General features: G+C 39.7%; 2 protein-coding genes across 4 annotated transcripts in view; one reads left to right on the top strand and one right to left on the bottom strand.

Annotated features, from left to right (window-relative positions):
- PLXNC1 (plexin C1) overlaps window positions 1-4,979 on the top strand; it is a 157,414-nt gene extending 152,435 nt beyond the window's left edge. Inside the window, exons 29-31 of one of the 2 annotated variants that reach the window (XM_062203121.1) lie at window positions 1,131-1,238; window positions 1,340-1,414; window positions 2,573-4,979. In XM_062203121.1, coding sequence (XP_062059105.1) covers window positions 1,131-1,238; window positions 1,340-1,414; window positions 2,573-2,677 — 288 coding nt within the window. In that variant the 3' untranslated portion in view covers window positions 2,678-4,979. Of the gene's footprint in view, window positions 1-1,097; window positions 1,239-1,339; window positions 1,415-2,572 lie in introns of both variants that reach the window. The other variant, XM_062203120.1, reaches the window with a different exon arrangement.
- A 695-nt stretch (window positions 4,980-5,674) lies between these two features.
- The window catches only part of CEP83 (centrosomal protein 83), a 146,600-nt gene continuing 135,709 nt past the window's right edge, over window positions 5,675-16,565 (bottom strand). For both annotated transcript variants that reach the window (XM_062203118.1, XM_062203119.1), the window contains 3 exons: window positions 11,693-11,796; window positions 7,169-7,358; window positions 5,675-6,273 (listed from right to left, as the gene is read on the bottom strand). In XM_062203118.1, the coding sequence (XP_062059102.1) occupies window positions 6,169-6,273; window positions 7,169-7,358; window positions 11,693-11,796 (399 nt within the window). In that variant the 3' untranslated portion in view covers window positions 5,675-6,168. The remainder of the gene's footprint in view (window positions 6,274-7,168; window positions 7,359-11,692; window positions 11,797-16,565) is intronic.

Here is a 16,565-nt window from a genome sequence, read left to right as displayed (position 1 = left end):
TACCAGGTTCTTGGTTATATTTCAGTCTTCACAAGTACCATGCAAGCTGCCTATCCTCTGTGCAGTTACAGAGGCCAAAGGTGATGTTCTGACAGGTTACAAGCCTTGCCCAAGATCACCCAAAATGCAAAATTATGCTCTCTGATGCCCCTCACTCTACAGGCCTTTACACTCTGTTGCTCACTGCGCAAGTCACAGAAAGCACTCTGCCCCATCCCTGACCCCAGTGCACGCTGCTTAAGGGCAGGCACCGGTCATCCTGACCTCTCTACACTCAGTGCCTGAATGATCATGAAATCTGTGAGTTCCCCGGAAGCTTCCTGAGTGAGAAAAATCTCAGTAGCCTGTCAGCCTAGGCATCCTTCAAAATGATTCTTCAAGCCTCATGGAGTCTGTAACATGTACCAGTCCACTAGCACTCACTCACCTATTTTCTCTGAGTAGAATTTGACTTTGTGAAGTGTAACCCTCTCCTACTTGATCTTTAACATATGATCACTGTTACGTAAGACCATTCAAATTGCCAGGACACCTTTGCAAATTCAGACATGACAGCCACCAATACTAACGACCACGTGCTTCCTTGAGGAAACTGGAAGATCTTTGCAATCTAATGAAACAAAAGGGACAAGCTGGAAAATCTGCCACTGCCAATTACTTACCAATTTCATGGTTATATAAAAGGGCTCAACGAGACCTACAATCAAGTCTTTTATAAATGCCAAAATTCACTGGTGGGTGAGGATGAGAGCAAATGTTTTAATTCAGGCTTTTTACAACCATTAGTGATGAACTATGATTGAAGTAAGTCCCATTGTTACAGTAACTCAAAATCATGCAAAAATAATAATTTTAGTTCTTTTATGAGAGGAAGGCAGAATATATTAGCATTTAATCTTCCTCAAAATAACAGTGACTCACCAGAACTATCTAGATGGCAGTCAGTCACTCAGTCAACAACGTTCATTAAAGCCTACCGCAGAAGGCGTTCTAGCAGGAAGTCCTCCTGTGCCGGTTGCTGGCGGCTCAGCTACACTGGTAGTGTTATAAATTCCTCATGGATTTTTACTCTTTTGGTGGTGGTTGCTTTTTTTCAGGAAGCACCAACTAATAAACTTCTCTATGCCAAGGATATCCCAACCTACAAAGAGGAAGTAAAATCTTACTACAAAGCAATCAGGGATTTGCCTCCATTGTCATCATTAGAAATGGAAGAATTCTTAACTCAGGAATCTAAGGTATCATTAGAAGGCAGAAATAAGCTTACATTTTTTTTTGTTTGTTTTGTTTTTAATAAAAAAAATTTCGGAATCTCTGAATAAGGCTTTCTTTCTTTTAGAAACATGAAAATGAATTTAATGAAGAAGTGGCCTTGACAGAAATATACAAATACATCGTAAAGTATTTTGATGAGGTAAGATTTTATGTAACATCTTTGTCACCTATGAGTTGGTCACAAGGATTTGGTTACAGAATTCTGTCTCAGGACAGCTCTGGCATCCCAGATGGACAGAAAGGGAGGCCAGGAAGCCTGTCTAAGCTGGGGGGTCCTGGCAGCAGGCCAGACCCTGCACATGGCTGCCCCTCCTCCAGCTTGATCATGCTGCTCACCTTGGGGCAGGTCTGCATTTACAGTTAAAGTGAGTCACTGTGGCTTCAGGCCCCACGAACTTAACTTTGATGAGTAAGTAGTGACCCTACTAAACTGGGCCAGCTGATGCTTGATTAAAACCTGCTGAAAAAAATGAAAGCTAAGCTTGTTAAACTGGCTAGATTCTGTACTTAGTAGCTATATGAAATTATGACATATTTCTAACTTAAGCGACTATTTCAATAAACCATTCTCCTTTTTGATTAATTCTCCTTAATCTGGATTTTTTTCTTTGGGAATTCACACAGACACATTCATCAGATGCTTTGTTTCCAAATAAATGTTAATTCCCCCTTCCCTGATTCCCCCCCACTCAGTCATGCTGGGACAGGCTATCCATGTCACTGGTGAGAATAGCTCACCAAGTCCATTTGCTACTTGAAGATCAAGTGAAGCGCTAAGGTAGGGTAGAGGCAATGAGTTCCTTAAACATGATAAGCATCCTTCTGTCAGGGGTGAGAAGGGAAGCACTGGGAGGGGAAGGGCAGAGGAGGGGCTACACTGCTCAGGATGGGAGGGAAGTATTCGTCTCTGACCAGGATGCCCCTGCCTGCTGCATTTCAGAAGAAATACTTGCCTGCATGTTGGCTGCCCAGGAATGCTTGCTGTGCTTGGAATGGCTGTGACATAATGCATAAAGTGGGGCCTTGGAAGTCTGGCCCCATATTTGTAAGCAAATAGTTGGTATTTCTTGCAAGCTTCTATTTTAAGCCAAAGTGTTGTTGATCCTGTGATAATGACTTAGCAAAACAACTTGCAAAGTGAGTATGTAAATGATCAAAGAAAATGTTGGCATCTGTTTCATACAGATTTTACCACTCACAGCATCAGGAATGCAAAAAAAAAAAAAAATCCCCCAAAAAACCAGAATTGTAATGCTCAAACCACAATATCTAAAATAACTGTTCTAATTGTCAACAGATTCTAAATAAACTAGAAAGAGAACGAGGGCTGGAAGAAGCACAGAAACAACTCTTGCATGTTAAAGTCTTATTTGATGAAAAGAAGAAATGCAAGTGGATGTAAGCACTCTGGGGCCTGGGTTAATCTGGCAAAGTTCTTCAGACGACTTGGGAGCACAATGGCTGCTTGAGCTACTCTTTGTCGTTAAGATTTTGTTTGCACATAGGTTCCACTTGGAGCACTGTCTTTGGAAGACACCAAGGCACATGCACAGCTTTTAGAAAGCATAGCGACCATTGTGCCTGTGTGTACCGTGGGAAACCTTCTGTAAATAGAGTTGATGTGGTTGTTGCACACAGCCTCCTTGTTTACAGAGAATACAGGGCCAGTAAGCAAGTGTCAGTATTACAACGACAGTCTCCCCTTAAGCACAATGATACAAGTGGTTTTGGTGGAAAACTACAGCTATGTAGTACCTGTGCCTACATAGCATCTCTGCAGAAAAGGGGTACCACCAGTGCTCAAAGCAGAAGGTGAAGTGAGTCATTTGGAAACAAGGTGGGGGTGGTAGGGCAACCTCGAGGATTTGCAGCATTGAAACTTTCCCCAGTAGTTCTTGGAAAAGCTGACCACAGAATTTGGTAGTGTGTACCCTTAGCATTTGTGAGTGTGTGTGTGTATGTTCAAACCAAAAACTAACAGTGTCGCAGCATTGTTGAAAGGGCTCGTGTTTTCCAGTGGTCACCAACTGCACTCCATCACCCTCCCCTCCCTTTCACCCCGGAGCTCTAAAGCAAGGAGCGTGAGGGAGCTTTAGTGCCGTGCAGCAGCATTTTTACCAGATACTGTGTCGCAGTGTATGGTCGTCTTGTTTTTTGTTTTTCATACTAAGTGTACTTGATAGTGGACATGTTGAGTATTGTAAAAGAAGAAAAGTTGATTTCTGTTTGAAAACCTTTGATTAGAACTACCTGTGGAAGCCGTGTCTCCTTGCTTTAGATTTCTGGTGAACCCTGTGGTTATAATACTTGTGTGTGATTTAAAAAAAAAAAAAAGTACATTTTACATTTTATCAAATTGCTGTTCACACTGGAGTATTATATATAAATATATATATTTGAGGCCCAAGGCCTGAAAAATATTAGTATACAACTTGGTATCTTAGTCTTACTATGTACTTTTTGAAAGTATTCCTTACAGAAGAAAGAATTTAAAATACCCATATTATTCATACCTTTCTTTTTAAAGAATGCCCTATCCAGTTAATACTGTAGTCTTTATATTGCTGATTTTTTTATTCCTGAATTTTTGCTGCTCATGACCAATTTTAATACCACTGTGTTTTCCTTCGATTAAACCAGAAGTGAAAAGCATAATTGGCAACTCTCAAGCTGTTCTTGTGGTGGGCACCTTTTTATCCTTGGTGCTCCAGAAACCCCTGATCTGGAAAAGAAGACATCTTTTCAAGTAGCAAGTAAAGTATCACACATTCCTTACAAACCATTTACCAACACTGCATGGAACACCAGGATTTCAATGTCAGTTTGTCTCAGATAACTGCACTTCTTTTTTGCTCCTTAATATCTGGTAGAGTGAGAGAGGTGATACCTCAACAAACTGATTAGAGAAATAAGCAGTTACTGCTCTGACAGGTACCTTCCCAATCCTGTCGCCTTTGACCATTGTTTGTCCAATGGACACATCTCAAAAATACTACCAAATAGGTTCCTTCTAAGTATTAAGGTGAGAGGTCTGGTCCCCATTCCAAGGCTGCTACAGTCTTCAAAGAGGTAAAGGAGTTCCTAAGAGAACAAATGGGAGGAGAGTTGAGAGCCAAGGGTAGGAGAGTTGCCCAAAAGACTTCCCTTTTCTATAGGGTACAGAAGACGCAAAGGATCAGCTACAGCTTTATCTGAGTATTTAGCAAATGCTACGTGAGGGTGTCCCTGTCCAGCTCTCTGGCACAGGAGTCCTGGATGGAGAGCTACCTCCTCTTCTCTTCCAGGGACTGTGCTGTTGGGAACTTTGGGCAAGTCACTTACCTCTTTGTGCCTCAATTTCTGTATAATATTTCTAACCTACCTCACTGAGGTGGTGTGAAGATTCACTAATGTATGTAGCGTGTTTGTCAATCCTCCAGTGAAAAGCACTATCTAGATCACGTTTTGGATCACATTAGCCAAAAGTCGTAAATGGCCAAATTAGATGTGTGCTGAAGACAATCAGTCACTGGGTCTAGTAAACAGCAACCAGAGAAACAAATGGCAAACAATTTTCTATTTTCAAGTTTCTTTGCATATTTTTTTGGTGCAAAACCATTTATAAACTTTTTTTCTAACACTAGTGTCTACAGCAGCATTTAAAAATTAATTCTGTTACTTTTTCTGTATTAGGATTTAAAGTCTATTTCTTATTGTATACATGATTGAAGCTGTTCTTGGAGATGAATGTTTTAAATGTCTATATACAAAAATAAACATTTTGATGTAATTGTGGACTATTTATCTTTTTTTCCCTTCATTTTTCTGGTTATAATAGATTTTCTTTTTATTCTCAGTGGTTATGTGGAAACTAATTATTTTCCAGGAACGAGGTGTCACTGTACACCCTGCGTGAATAAGCAGCTATATCATGTAGTAAGTAGACCTACTGTCTTGCTAAATAATGCTAAAGGCTGCTCAATTACATTCCTGGCCTGCACTATCAGTTGGGACTTCTGGATAATGAACATTCCATTTAGTTTGGCAGACTTGAGCTTTATCTTGTTGACATGAAATTATTCCAGCAGAATTCTTCCTAAGAGTGCATGGTGCAAGGGAAAAAAAGTAAAGGATGGCACACTTAGGGAAACATAGAAAAAATATGTATAATTACTTGGTTTGATCCTAAATAGTGGCAAGCAAAGTTAAATACTAATAATACTTCAGAGGACCTCTGGTGGGTTCAAGGCCTACAACAATAACCACCTCCACATCCCCCTCCCCCCCCCCCCCCAACATGGTCACAGGACTTAATTCCAACTCAAAGCCAAAATCAAGGAGCTCTGCATTACTAAATTTACACTGTATGGCTAAAGTGAAATTAAACACAAAGCAATAGATAGAAAAATATTAACCTCTTTAATAAATTATGTCCACACAACCTTTAGAAAAGGCAGCCTTTATAATGAATATAAAGTTGTTTTTATGCTGACTTTCAAATTTTTTTTTCAAAAACCTAGAGGTTTATAGCGCCTGTCTACAGTAAACCAGAAGACATTCACTGACCGTGTTATTACCAGGCATCTTACAAACAAGAAGGAATTCAAGCTGGGCATGATTGGGGCAAAATGCCAAAAACAAAACTTGATTCCGTAGTTAGTTCTTTATATTTATTCTTAAAATCTCAAAGTGTTGTCAAATATTCTAAATATCTGATACTTTCTTTTAATGCTTCAGTTGCCATTAGCACAATCCTAAAATCCTGATACGCCATAAACAGCATGCAGCTTTTTCCTGAGGCGCATTTAAGTGTTTTGGCAAATAGAACATATCTAAATGCCACGTATGTGAAAACTTCAGGCTTTACTGAGTCACTGGTTTTATCCCTTTTGACCTGCCTTTTCTCCAGGAACATCATTCCCCAAGAGATCCAAGTTCTTCTAGTTGTTTTCTTTGTGTTGTTTCTAGCTCTTCAAGTCTTTTGCGAAGCAGACAGAGTTCCCGTTGATGCTGCTCCTCCTTAAAATGATGTAGAAAAAGTACAACAAAAGAAATATTAGAAAAAACATAACAGGCAGCAGCTGTGGCCCGCCTCTTATACAAGCCTAGGACAATCTGGGAAGGAAACGATGACCACCTTAGCAGTCAAAAAACACAGTAGCATGGGCTAACCTACTAACTACTCATCCTGCTCTTCTGCCTCAGGCTCTAGCTTTCGGCAAAACCCATAGCCTGCTCTTCTCTAAGTGTCAAATTCACTAGGGAGTGAATTACAAAATACTAACGGCCCAGGTATACTCATATGGCAATTTCCACATGAGACCCAAGGTGGTGCTTGGTCTGAGGTTCAATTCAATAACTAAAATCTTACATGCTTCAAAATATTATAAAGCATAATTACTAACAGGCCTTCTGAAATCTGACGCCTTCAAAATGTCAGATGCCTTATATAGGAGAAAGATTTTAGAATCACATATAGGTTTAATCCCTAACTCATTAATTGGCTATAACCCTAAGCGAGTCATCATTTCATCTCTGTTTCCTCATCTATGAACTGCAAATAATATTACCTGTCCTCAAAATATTTTCACTAGTATTAGATAAAATATTGCATGGAAAATGCATAGTACTGCATGAGTACAGTGTAAACTCTGGGTTACTCAGAATTCATTAATTAAATCTCGTATTGCCCAGTAGGAGAGGAGATTTCCCAACACCATTGCTAAAGGATAGAATACATTCAAATCTACTTTGCTTCTCAGCAAATTTCTATGGTAAATGAAAGGAAGAGGTTAAACATTAAGTGCCTCGAAGTAGACATGCCATTTTTGGGGCTACGTTCACATGTGAGTTGTAAGCAGATAAAAACCAAGAGAAATGTTTGACTTTTTTCCCTTAAAATAAATGCTCATACCTGCATATGTGGAGGAAAGGACAGTTCCATGGCAGGAACCATGGCTGATGCCTGAAAATTAACAGGGTTGATGGGTGCAGTCGGAGGCATGCTAGGAACCAAGATTAGACTTCGAAATTCATTATGTCTTCTCTGTATATCCTTTAGCCTTTTTTGAAGCCTTGTATATTCTTCAAATGGAACATTTTGTCTTAAAAACACAAAGGTGTTCTTTAATAGTTTTACTGAAGAACAGTATTATAATACAAATTTAAATTATAAAAGTATTCCTAAATTCCAAGACTTACCTATATCACTCTTTCTCTGGGGGGAGAAATGCATTTCTACTTTACTGCAAGAAAATGACCTACTCTGTTATCTCACATATGCATGCTGCTGGAGAAATATATAATAAAAAAAATAGGGGTACTTAAATATTCCTGCATTCAGTTCTCAAAAAGCCATCAAATAGCCTAAAGTTTATGTAGAAATTGCCTCCCCCAAAGGTAATCATGAAAATATTGCCTTAGCCTTCTGTGGCTCAGTAGAACATACACTGGAAATGGTTCTGAAGACCTGGATTTTAATTCAGCAATCTATGTGAGTGACCTTGGGCATGTCCCTTAAGCTCCGCCTTCACGTCTGTAACATGGGAATACCCAATGCTCTAGATTTTTGTAGGGGTTAAAAAAGGAAAAGAAATAATGTACATATAATTATATAACAGCCTACAAAGTGGCAATTTAAGAATGAGTTTATTTTTAAATATTTTTAATTTGTATATACTTCATAAATACATTATGTACACAGTAATTCTTCCCACGTGCCTTCCTTCCCACCCAATCTCCTCCCCTTTCCTGCGCTCTCTTGATAATATATAAAAATCGACCTAGAAAAACAGAAACTTGACATCTGAAGCATATGCTTAGAATTGTAGACCATCAACCCATTATAAAGTTTTGTTAAAGATGTATTTATTTTGAAAAGCAGAATTACAAGGAGGGAGAGATGAGAGTGATCTTCTATTTGCTAGTTCACTCCCCAAATGGCTACAATGGACAGCCAGCTGAAGCCAGGAGTCTACCACATGAGTTGTGGGCCATAAACACTTGTACCACCTTCCGCTACTTTTCCCAAGCCATTAGCAGGGAGCTGGATGGGAAATGGAACTGCCAGGACACAAACTTGGTGCCCCTATAGGATGCTGCTGAGGCAGGTAGTGGCTCTGCCCGCTGTGCGACACACACCGGTGCCAGATTAAAAATCTTTTTACAATTTTCCTTTCATTCCTACTGCCCAACAAACTAAAAGACCCTTTAAGTCCCAAGAGTGCCTATCTTATAGAAGGAATCAAATAAAAGCAGGGAAGTTGATCCTTATAAAACTCATTTTTGTCAGTGAAATAATCAAAAATGGAGATTTTCATACTGGGTCAAACTAATTTAAAATGTAAGTGTGGGATCTGGTATCGTGGCATCCCATATGGGAGCTAGTTTAAGTCCTGGCTGCTCCACTTCCAATCCAGCTCCCTGATAATGTGCTTGGGAAAGCAGCAGATGGCCCAAGTCCTTGTACAACTGCACCCATTAGGGAGACCCAAATGGAGTTTCAGGTTCCTGGCTTTGGCCTGGCCCAACTCTGGCCATTGCAGCCATTTGGGGAGTGAACAGTGGATGGAAGATCTCTCTCTCTCTCTCTGCCTTTAAAAAAAATAATAATAAATCTTTTTAAAAAAAAAAGGGCAGGTGTATAATATTATGATATATTAAAACACACATATTTGGCCTATGCCCCATGGTTCCTGGCACACAGCTCCTAAAACTTTTATAATTTTGAGTGGTAAAGGGTATCTTTTTATGGTAATGAGAAGACTGGGAGTGGGGAGTATATAACTTCAGGATGGAGGAGGGGGTATGTAATGAAGTTACCATATGAACAAAAATTGCCAGGGTTCAGGGAGCTTCTGGGTTGCCAAAAGCATGGAGGAGCCAGTACCTTTCCCACTGCATCTTCCATCTGGATGTTCATCTGTATCTTTTATCATGAAATGGAAGATGCCAGGTAAAGTGTCTCCCTCATTCTGTGAACCATTCTAGCAAATTACTCAAACCCAAGAAAAGGATCATAGGAACCCCTGGTTTAGATCAGGTCAGTCATGTGGAACTAAGCCTCAATCTGTAGGATCTAACACTATCTTCAGGTAGAGAGTATCAGAACTGGATTACAGGACACCCAGCTGGTGTCTACTGGAGAACCGACTGGTATGTGCGAATAACTTCCCCACATCTGGTGTCACAAGTGTTGTGCTGTGTGACAACAAGAAAAACACTTTGTTTTTTCCTATATCTTAAATAATAGCTAAAGCAAAGCTACCCCATGTATGGCATGGAGAAACAAATCGAACTTTTCAGGCTTTCACATGTTCTTTGAGATGTGATTTTCCTGACCATCAATCACATGAGTAATCAAATACAGTTTCAAAACTACACAAAGTTCTGGATGATCTGGACCACAGCTGCCCAATCTTGAATTGACAATATTTAATACTAATGGTTAAGAAAGAAGGAGTAAGTTGAGTTTGGTTTTACAATGCATTGGGTGGCTTCCTACTTGGGACACAGTATTATAAAGCTGGCATGAATCCCACAGTCTAGAAAGCTTGAATGTGCTAAGGAAAAAACAACAACTAACCAACCAAACAGCTGTTCACATTTGTAAGGATTAGACCCAAGAACACCAGAATACATCATAAAATATCACTGCATGATATTTAGGCATTTCCATTATAAAAAACTCCAATACTTGAATAGTTATAAAGTGCTGAATGCTACCACTAATTCACTGAATTCAAAAAGATTTTTCATTAACTTGAATGGGTCATATACTGCATCTACCACTGACCTAATATAAATCTTCTCTGCTCAAAATCTTAATGATACTGATTATTAGCTTGGACTGGAAAGCCAGAAGCTACAACCCAGTAATAGGTTTCCACATCAGAAACCAAAAATGGACCTTTGAGTCAGTTTTCAGAACTCTGCAATATTCACAATGGTTTTGCCATCTCAGCACCAGGAGCTTACACTACTCCTGGTTACCATAGTTAGTGTACCAAAACTACTGAATGATCTTTCAAATCCAACCATAACACAAAAAACTGGCATGTGGCAGAGAATACCGAGTTAGGAAAAATAATAAGGGGTAAAGCATTAGGAGGTTATCAAATAGTTTTACAACTCTCGTAAATGTATGCTTTTTAAAAAAAAAATTTAAGAGCAGGTGTGGTGGTGCAGTGAGCGACTGACCCACGTGACACCAATCAGAGTGCCTGGTTTGAGTCCTAGCTATTTCATGCTTCAAATCCAGCTTCCTGCTAATGCACCTGGGAGGCAGTAGTTGATGGCCCAAATACTTGGGATTCCTGTCACCCACACGGAAGACTCAGATGGAGCTCCTGGATCCTGGCTTCAACCTGGCCCAGCCCCAGCTGTTGCAGGCATTTGGGGAGAGAACAAGCATATGGAAGATCTCTGTCATTTTCTCTTTCAAATAAATAATTTTTTAAAAAGATTTGTTTACTTGAAAGAGTTACAGAGAGAGTGATAGGGCGAAAGAGAATCAATCTTCTATTCACTGGTTCACTCCCCAGATGGCCACAATGGTTCAGGGCTGGGCCAGGCCAAAGTCAGGAGCCAGGAGCTTCATCCAGGTCTCCCATATGGGTGCACAAGCCCAAGCACTGGGGCCATCTTCTACTGCTTTCCCAGGCCATTAGCAGAGAGCTGGATTGGAAGTGGAGGCAGCTGGGATACGAATTGGTGCCCACATGGGATGCTAATGTTGCAGGCAGTAGCTTAACCTGCTATACTACAACACCAGCCCCAATAAATAAATCTTAAAAATAAATTAAAAAACAGAGGCCGGCACTGTGGCGCAGCAGGTTAACTCCCTGGCCTGAAGCGCCAGCATCCCATATGGGCACCAGTTTGAGACCCGGCTGCTCCGCTTCTGATCCAGCTCTCTGCTGTGGCCTGGGAAGGCAGTGGAAGATGGCCCAAGTCCTTGGGTCCCTGTGCCTGCATGGGAGACCCAGAAGAAGCTCCTGGCTCCAGGCTTCGGATCGGCGCAGCTCCGGCCGTTGCGGCCATCTGGGGAGTGAACCAGCAATGGAAGACCTCTCTCTGTAACTCTTTCAAATAAATAAAATAAATCTTTTAAACAAATAAATAAATAAAAGCTGTTTATAGATTTATAAATTATATATCAGAAACAATTATTACATGCAGAAACAAAGTACTGTGACATCAAAATAAACACATGAGATATACAGGGTACTTCAAAATCTTTGTGAAAAATGGAATTAAGTTTGGGGCAAAAAATTTTGAAACCCATGCCTATTTTTCATAATATGCATTTTAAAAGAACTTCTTGAAAACCCCTCATATGCATGGGTTTCAATTTTTTTTGGCACCAAAATACTTAATTTTTAATGCCACTGTCCATAAACTTTTGAAGTACTCTTATATATACATACAAATACATTACCTTTTTAATACCTGGTTTTCTGTTTCCAATTCTTCTTTCTTTGCCTCCAGAACTTCTACTTTGTCCTGCAGTCTCTTCAATTTGTTTTCATGAAGAGATTTTCTCTATAAAAGGAGAATATGAAAATGTTAATAATCTATTTGAATAAAACTCTAAATACTATACACACTCAAAATTTTATGTGGAGATGAATGCTTTTCATGGATACTAGGAACCAAGATTAGTATATATGGCTCTTACCAAAAAAGTGCAAAGGCAATAAACCACACATCTATTTTAAATTCCTGCTTTGACAAATAGAACTGTTCTGGATACCACACCAGAAAACTGGTTGTCAGTAATTACATTGCTACATATAAACACTCTCAAAATACAAAGAGTAAAATTTTACAGTCAATCTGCCTATCATCTATAGGAATCATAAGTTCTTTATTCTCCCAAAAGATATCATGTGATTTAAAAAACTGAAATAAAACTTAAAAGCATGCTTGCAATTGATAAATTACTACTAGAGCAATTAAAAGATCAGAAAGCTGAGACAGCTGATGGCTGCATCTCGGATTGAGGATATGCCTTTCCGGGGGAAGAGGGTTAGTACGTTTGGCCTCGTAGTTAAGACACCTGCATTCCACGTCAGAATGCCTGAGTCGATTCCCACTTCCAGCTCCTGACTCCAGCTCCTGCTAACGCAGACCCTAAGAGTCAGGGGTGATGGCTCAAGTAACCGAGTTTGTGCATCTACATGGGAGACCTGGAGTGAGTTTCTGGCCCTGCCTGTCATGGGCATCTAGGAAGTGAACCAAAACATACGTGCTCTCTTTCTCTCTCTGCCTCTCAAATAAAAATTAAAAAAAAAAAAAATTATGCCTTTCTAAATATCAAGAGGAAATTTTTTTTTTTTAAATTTTTGACAGGCAGAGTGGACAGTGAGAGAGAGACAGAGAGAAAGGTCTTCCTTTTGCCGTTGGTTCACCCTCCAATGGCCGCTGCGGTAGGCGTGCTGCGGCGGCGCACCGCGCTGATCCGATGGCAGAAGCCAGGTGCTTCTCCTGGTCTCCCATGGGGTGCAGGGCCCAAGCACTTGGGCCATCCTCCACTGCACTCCCTGGCCACAGCAGAGAGCTGGCCTGGAAGAGGGGCAACTGGGACAGGATCGGTGCCCCAACCAGGACTAGAACCCGGTGTGCCGGTGCTGCAAGGCGGAGGATTAGCCTAGTGAGCCGCGGCGCCGGCAAGAGGAAATATTTACAACGTTCAATATACAAAGGGAAACAATTTCTAAGAGTAAATGTTGCATTCATTAAATAATGTGGAAAAGTCCATGTATAATACAAGTGAAGTATATATGAACAAAAGCGATATTTTTCAGTTTTTTTTAAAATAGATACCTATAATGTTGGAACACATTTGGTAGCTACACACCTTTTAGACACTTGTTTCCTAACTCTGTAAACTGAAGTATAACATGCCTGCAGAAAATGAAAAGCTTTATGAAGAACCACAAAGCAAATGTTAGCATGATTAGCTCCTAAATGCTGTGCCGCAAGTGCCCCTACCATTCCACCTTCCAATCATGAGTCCCTCCATCTTCTGAAAAGGCAACCAATTAATTTATTTCCAAAGCTCCAGTTCAGTCTGCTTGTCTTTGAACTGAGTATGAATGGAATCACGATGTGTATTCTTTTACAAATCACAATGTTCTTTCACTCAATATTATGCTTGTGAGGTTGATCCATGTTTTTGCTTATGGGCATAGTTCATTCATTGCCACGTACTTTATTCCACTTATGACTATTACATAGTTCATTCTATTTACCTAGTCTACTGTTAAGTATCTAGGAACAAGGTATTTCAAAAAGGTCATGGATGGGCCGGTGCCATGGCTCAACAGGCTAATCCTCCGCCTAGCGGCGCCGGCACACTGGGTTCTAGTCCCGGTTGCCCCTCTTCCAGGCCAACTCTCTGCTATGGCCAGGGAGTGCAGAGGAGAATGGCCCAAGTCCTTGGGCCCTGCACCCCATGGGAGACCAGGAGAAGCACCTGGCTCCTGTCTTCGGATCAGCGCGGTGCGCCAGCTGCAGTGCGCCGGCCGCGGCAGCCATTGGAGAGTGAACCAACGGCAAAGGAAGACCTTTCTCTCTGTCTCTCTCTCTCACTGTCCACTCTGCCTGTCCAAAAAAAAGGTCATGGACAAAGGTAAGTTTATTCTGGTGCAGAAATTTTTGAAATCCATTCAGTCTTTTCATAATACATATTTTTCAATGAACTTACTGAAGCCTCCTCATACAAATAATGCTGGCATGGGCTTCCTTCTTGAGCTTGCCACTGCAAGCCTCCACAAGGTTCTCACTCCTCCTGTCTGCTCTGGCACAGGAACTACTCTTCTGTCCTCCATCACCACGGAATTTATTCGTACTCATGGGTAAGTAGGAAGTCCTCCATCTCTCCAATTACTCACGTAAAAGAAATCCTACAGCACACATATTCCTTTGCATTTGGATTTTCTCAACATTTTATCTGTATGACCAGGCCATGGTATAATTTGTCACAGTTGATAGTTCTTTTCCAGTGTTATGTCATCATCTAATTTGCAAATATACCACATTTATCCATTTTCCTGTTGATGAAAATGGAGTTGTTTCCAGTATAGAGATAATATGATTAGTTTTTTAAAAAACACTTAACATGTTTTTAGTAGATGCAAGCACTCATTCTCTTAGCTATATCTAAGGAGCAGGTTACAGAAAATATAAATGTTTTAGAGTTTGTTAGGTACTGCCAATTGTCTAAAGTGATTCTACAGCTTACAAGCTAGTCAGCAATGTGTGAGTTCTAACTGCTCTACATCCTTTCCAATACATGGTACGGTCAGTCTTGTAAATTTAGCTGTTTTGATAGAGCACAGTATTTCACTGTAGTTTTAATTTGTGTTTTCCTGATAGCAAAGATACTAAGTTTTCTTATGTAAGTTGCCATCCAAATATCCTTTGTGTGTGTATGTTTGTGTATGTGTATGAGAAGTGCCCATCCCAGTCTTATGCCACTGAAACAAACATTTTGAGTAATCTCTTTAATGATTTGGAGGAGGTTTTTGTTGTTGTTGTTGTTGTTTTAATATACTCAGAATACTAATCCTTTCTCAGATATACTCATATGTATTGCAGATTAACCTTTTTCTGTAACATTTTCTTTCTTGTAAAAGAATTCTTTAATAAAAAGCTGTTCTTAATAAAATCCAACTGATCAATCATTAGTTTTATGGCTAGTGCTATATGTGTACTCTAAGAAATCTTTACTTACTCTAAATCCTAAAATTTTCTCCAAGATTTTCTTCTAGCTGGTTTGTTTCACTTACCACATTTAGGTAATGTCTATTTATGTTGTGAGGTTGGGCTCACTCAATATTCTTTATTCACTCAATATTCTTTATTTAAAAGACAATCCCTTCCTTCTTAAAACACAGTTGTAGCTTCATAGTAAATTAGTTGTCCATACACATGTGGGTCTATTTCTGGACTCTATTCTGTTCCATTTGTCTATCTGTCTATCCTTATGCCAAATATGCAACACTGTTTCAACTATTATGGTTTATAGTAAGTATTGTTCTAGTAGGTGAGTTCTTCTAACTTAACTGTCCTTAAAGAGTGTACTGTTATTCTAGTCCTTCATATTTTCACATGGATTTTAGAATCTACTTTCTAATTTTCATTTAAAAAACTACTGAGATTTGCTTACAATTACATTTAATATATGGATCAGTTTGGGAAAACCTGACATCTTACTAATATTGAGTCTACCAAGCCATGAACATGGTATAGCTTTTTCTTAATTTAGGCATACTTTAATTTGCCTTGGCAATGTTTGTGTTTTTCAATGTAAATTGTGCACATCTTCAATTAGATTTGATTCTAGGTATTTTTAATGCTATTGTAGATGGCATTTAAATATTCTATTTCAAACTGCTTGTGTGTTTGTAAAGAAAGAAATTGGTATTAGCTACCTGACCAGAACTTAGCAATTTTTAAAATTCATATTAAGTTTATTGACATTTTATGCACACATGATCATGTCACTAAGAATGACAATTTTATTTTATTTCTTTCATTCATTTCTTTTTCTTGCCTTTTTAGCCTGGCTGTAACTTCTAATAAAATACTGAACAACATGGTAACAGTAGACAAACTTGCCTTGTTTTTGAACTTGAGTGAGAGAAGAAGTCAGTATTTAGTTAGTACCTATACTGTTGGCTGAAGGATTTTTGTAGATACTGTTTATTGTATTGAAAATTCCTTTCTATTCCTTCTTTGATACAAGTTTTTTAATCATGAAAGGGTGTTTAATTTTGTAAAATTTTTTCTGCATCTATTAAGATACTCATAGTATTTTTTTCTGTTAAGAGTGAATTACAATGACCAATTTTGCATATTAAGACACTTGTATACCTAGAATAAATCTGACATTTCATAATATATTACTGGATCCAGTTTGCTAATTTTTTTTTTTTTTTTTTTTTTTTGGGACAGGCAGAGTGGATAGTGAGAGAGAGAGAGAGAGAGAGAGAGAGAGAAAGAGAGAAAGATCTTCCTTTTTGCCGCTGGTTTACCCTCCAATGGCCGCTGCGGCCGGCGCATCTCACTGATATGAAGCCAGGAGCCAGGTTCTTCTCCTGGTCTCCCATGCGGGTGCAGGGCCCAAGAACTTGGGCCATCCTCCACTGCCTTCCCGGGCCATAGCAGAGAGCTGGCCTGGAAGAGGGGCAACCGGGATAGAATCCGGCGCCCCAGCCGGGACTAGAACCCGGGGTGCCGGCGCTGCAAGGCAGAGGATTAGCCTGTTAAGCCACAGCACCAGCCTCCATGATTTTTTATGTCTA

Source organism: Lepus europaeus, chromosome 10 (assembly GCF_033115175.1).
Source record: "Lepus europaeus isolate LE1 chromosome 10, mLepTim1.pri, whole genome shotgun sequence".
NCBI lineage: Eukaryota > Metazoa > Chordata > Mammalia > Lagomorpha > Leporidae > Lepus > Lepus europaeus.
This window is presented reverse-complemented; position numbering and strand designations above follow the sequence as displayed.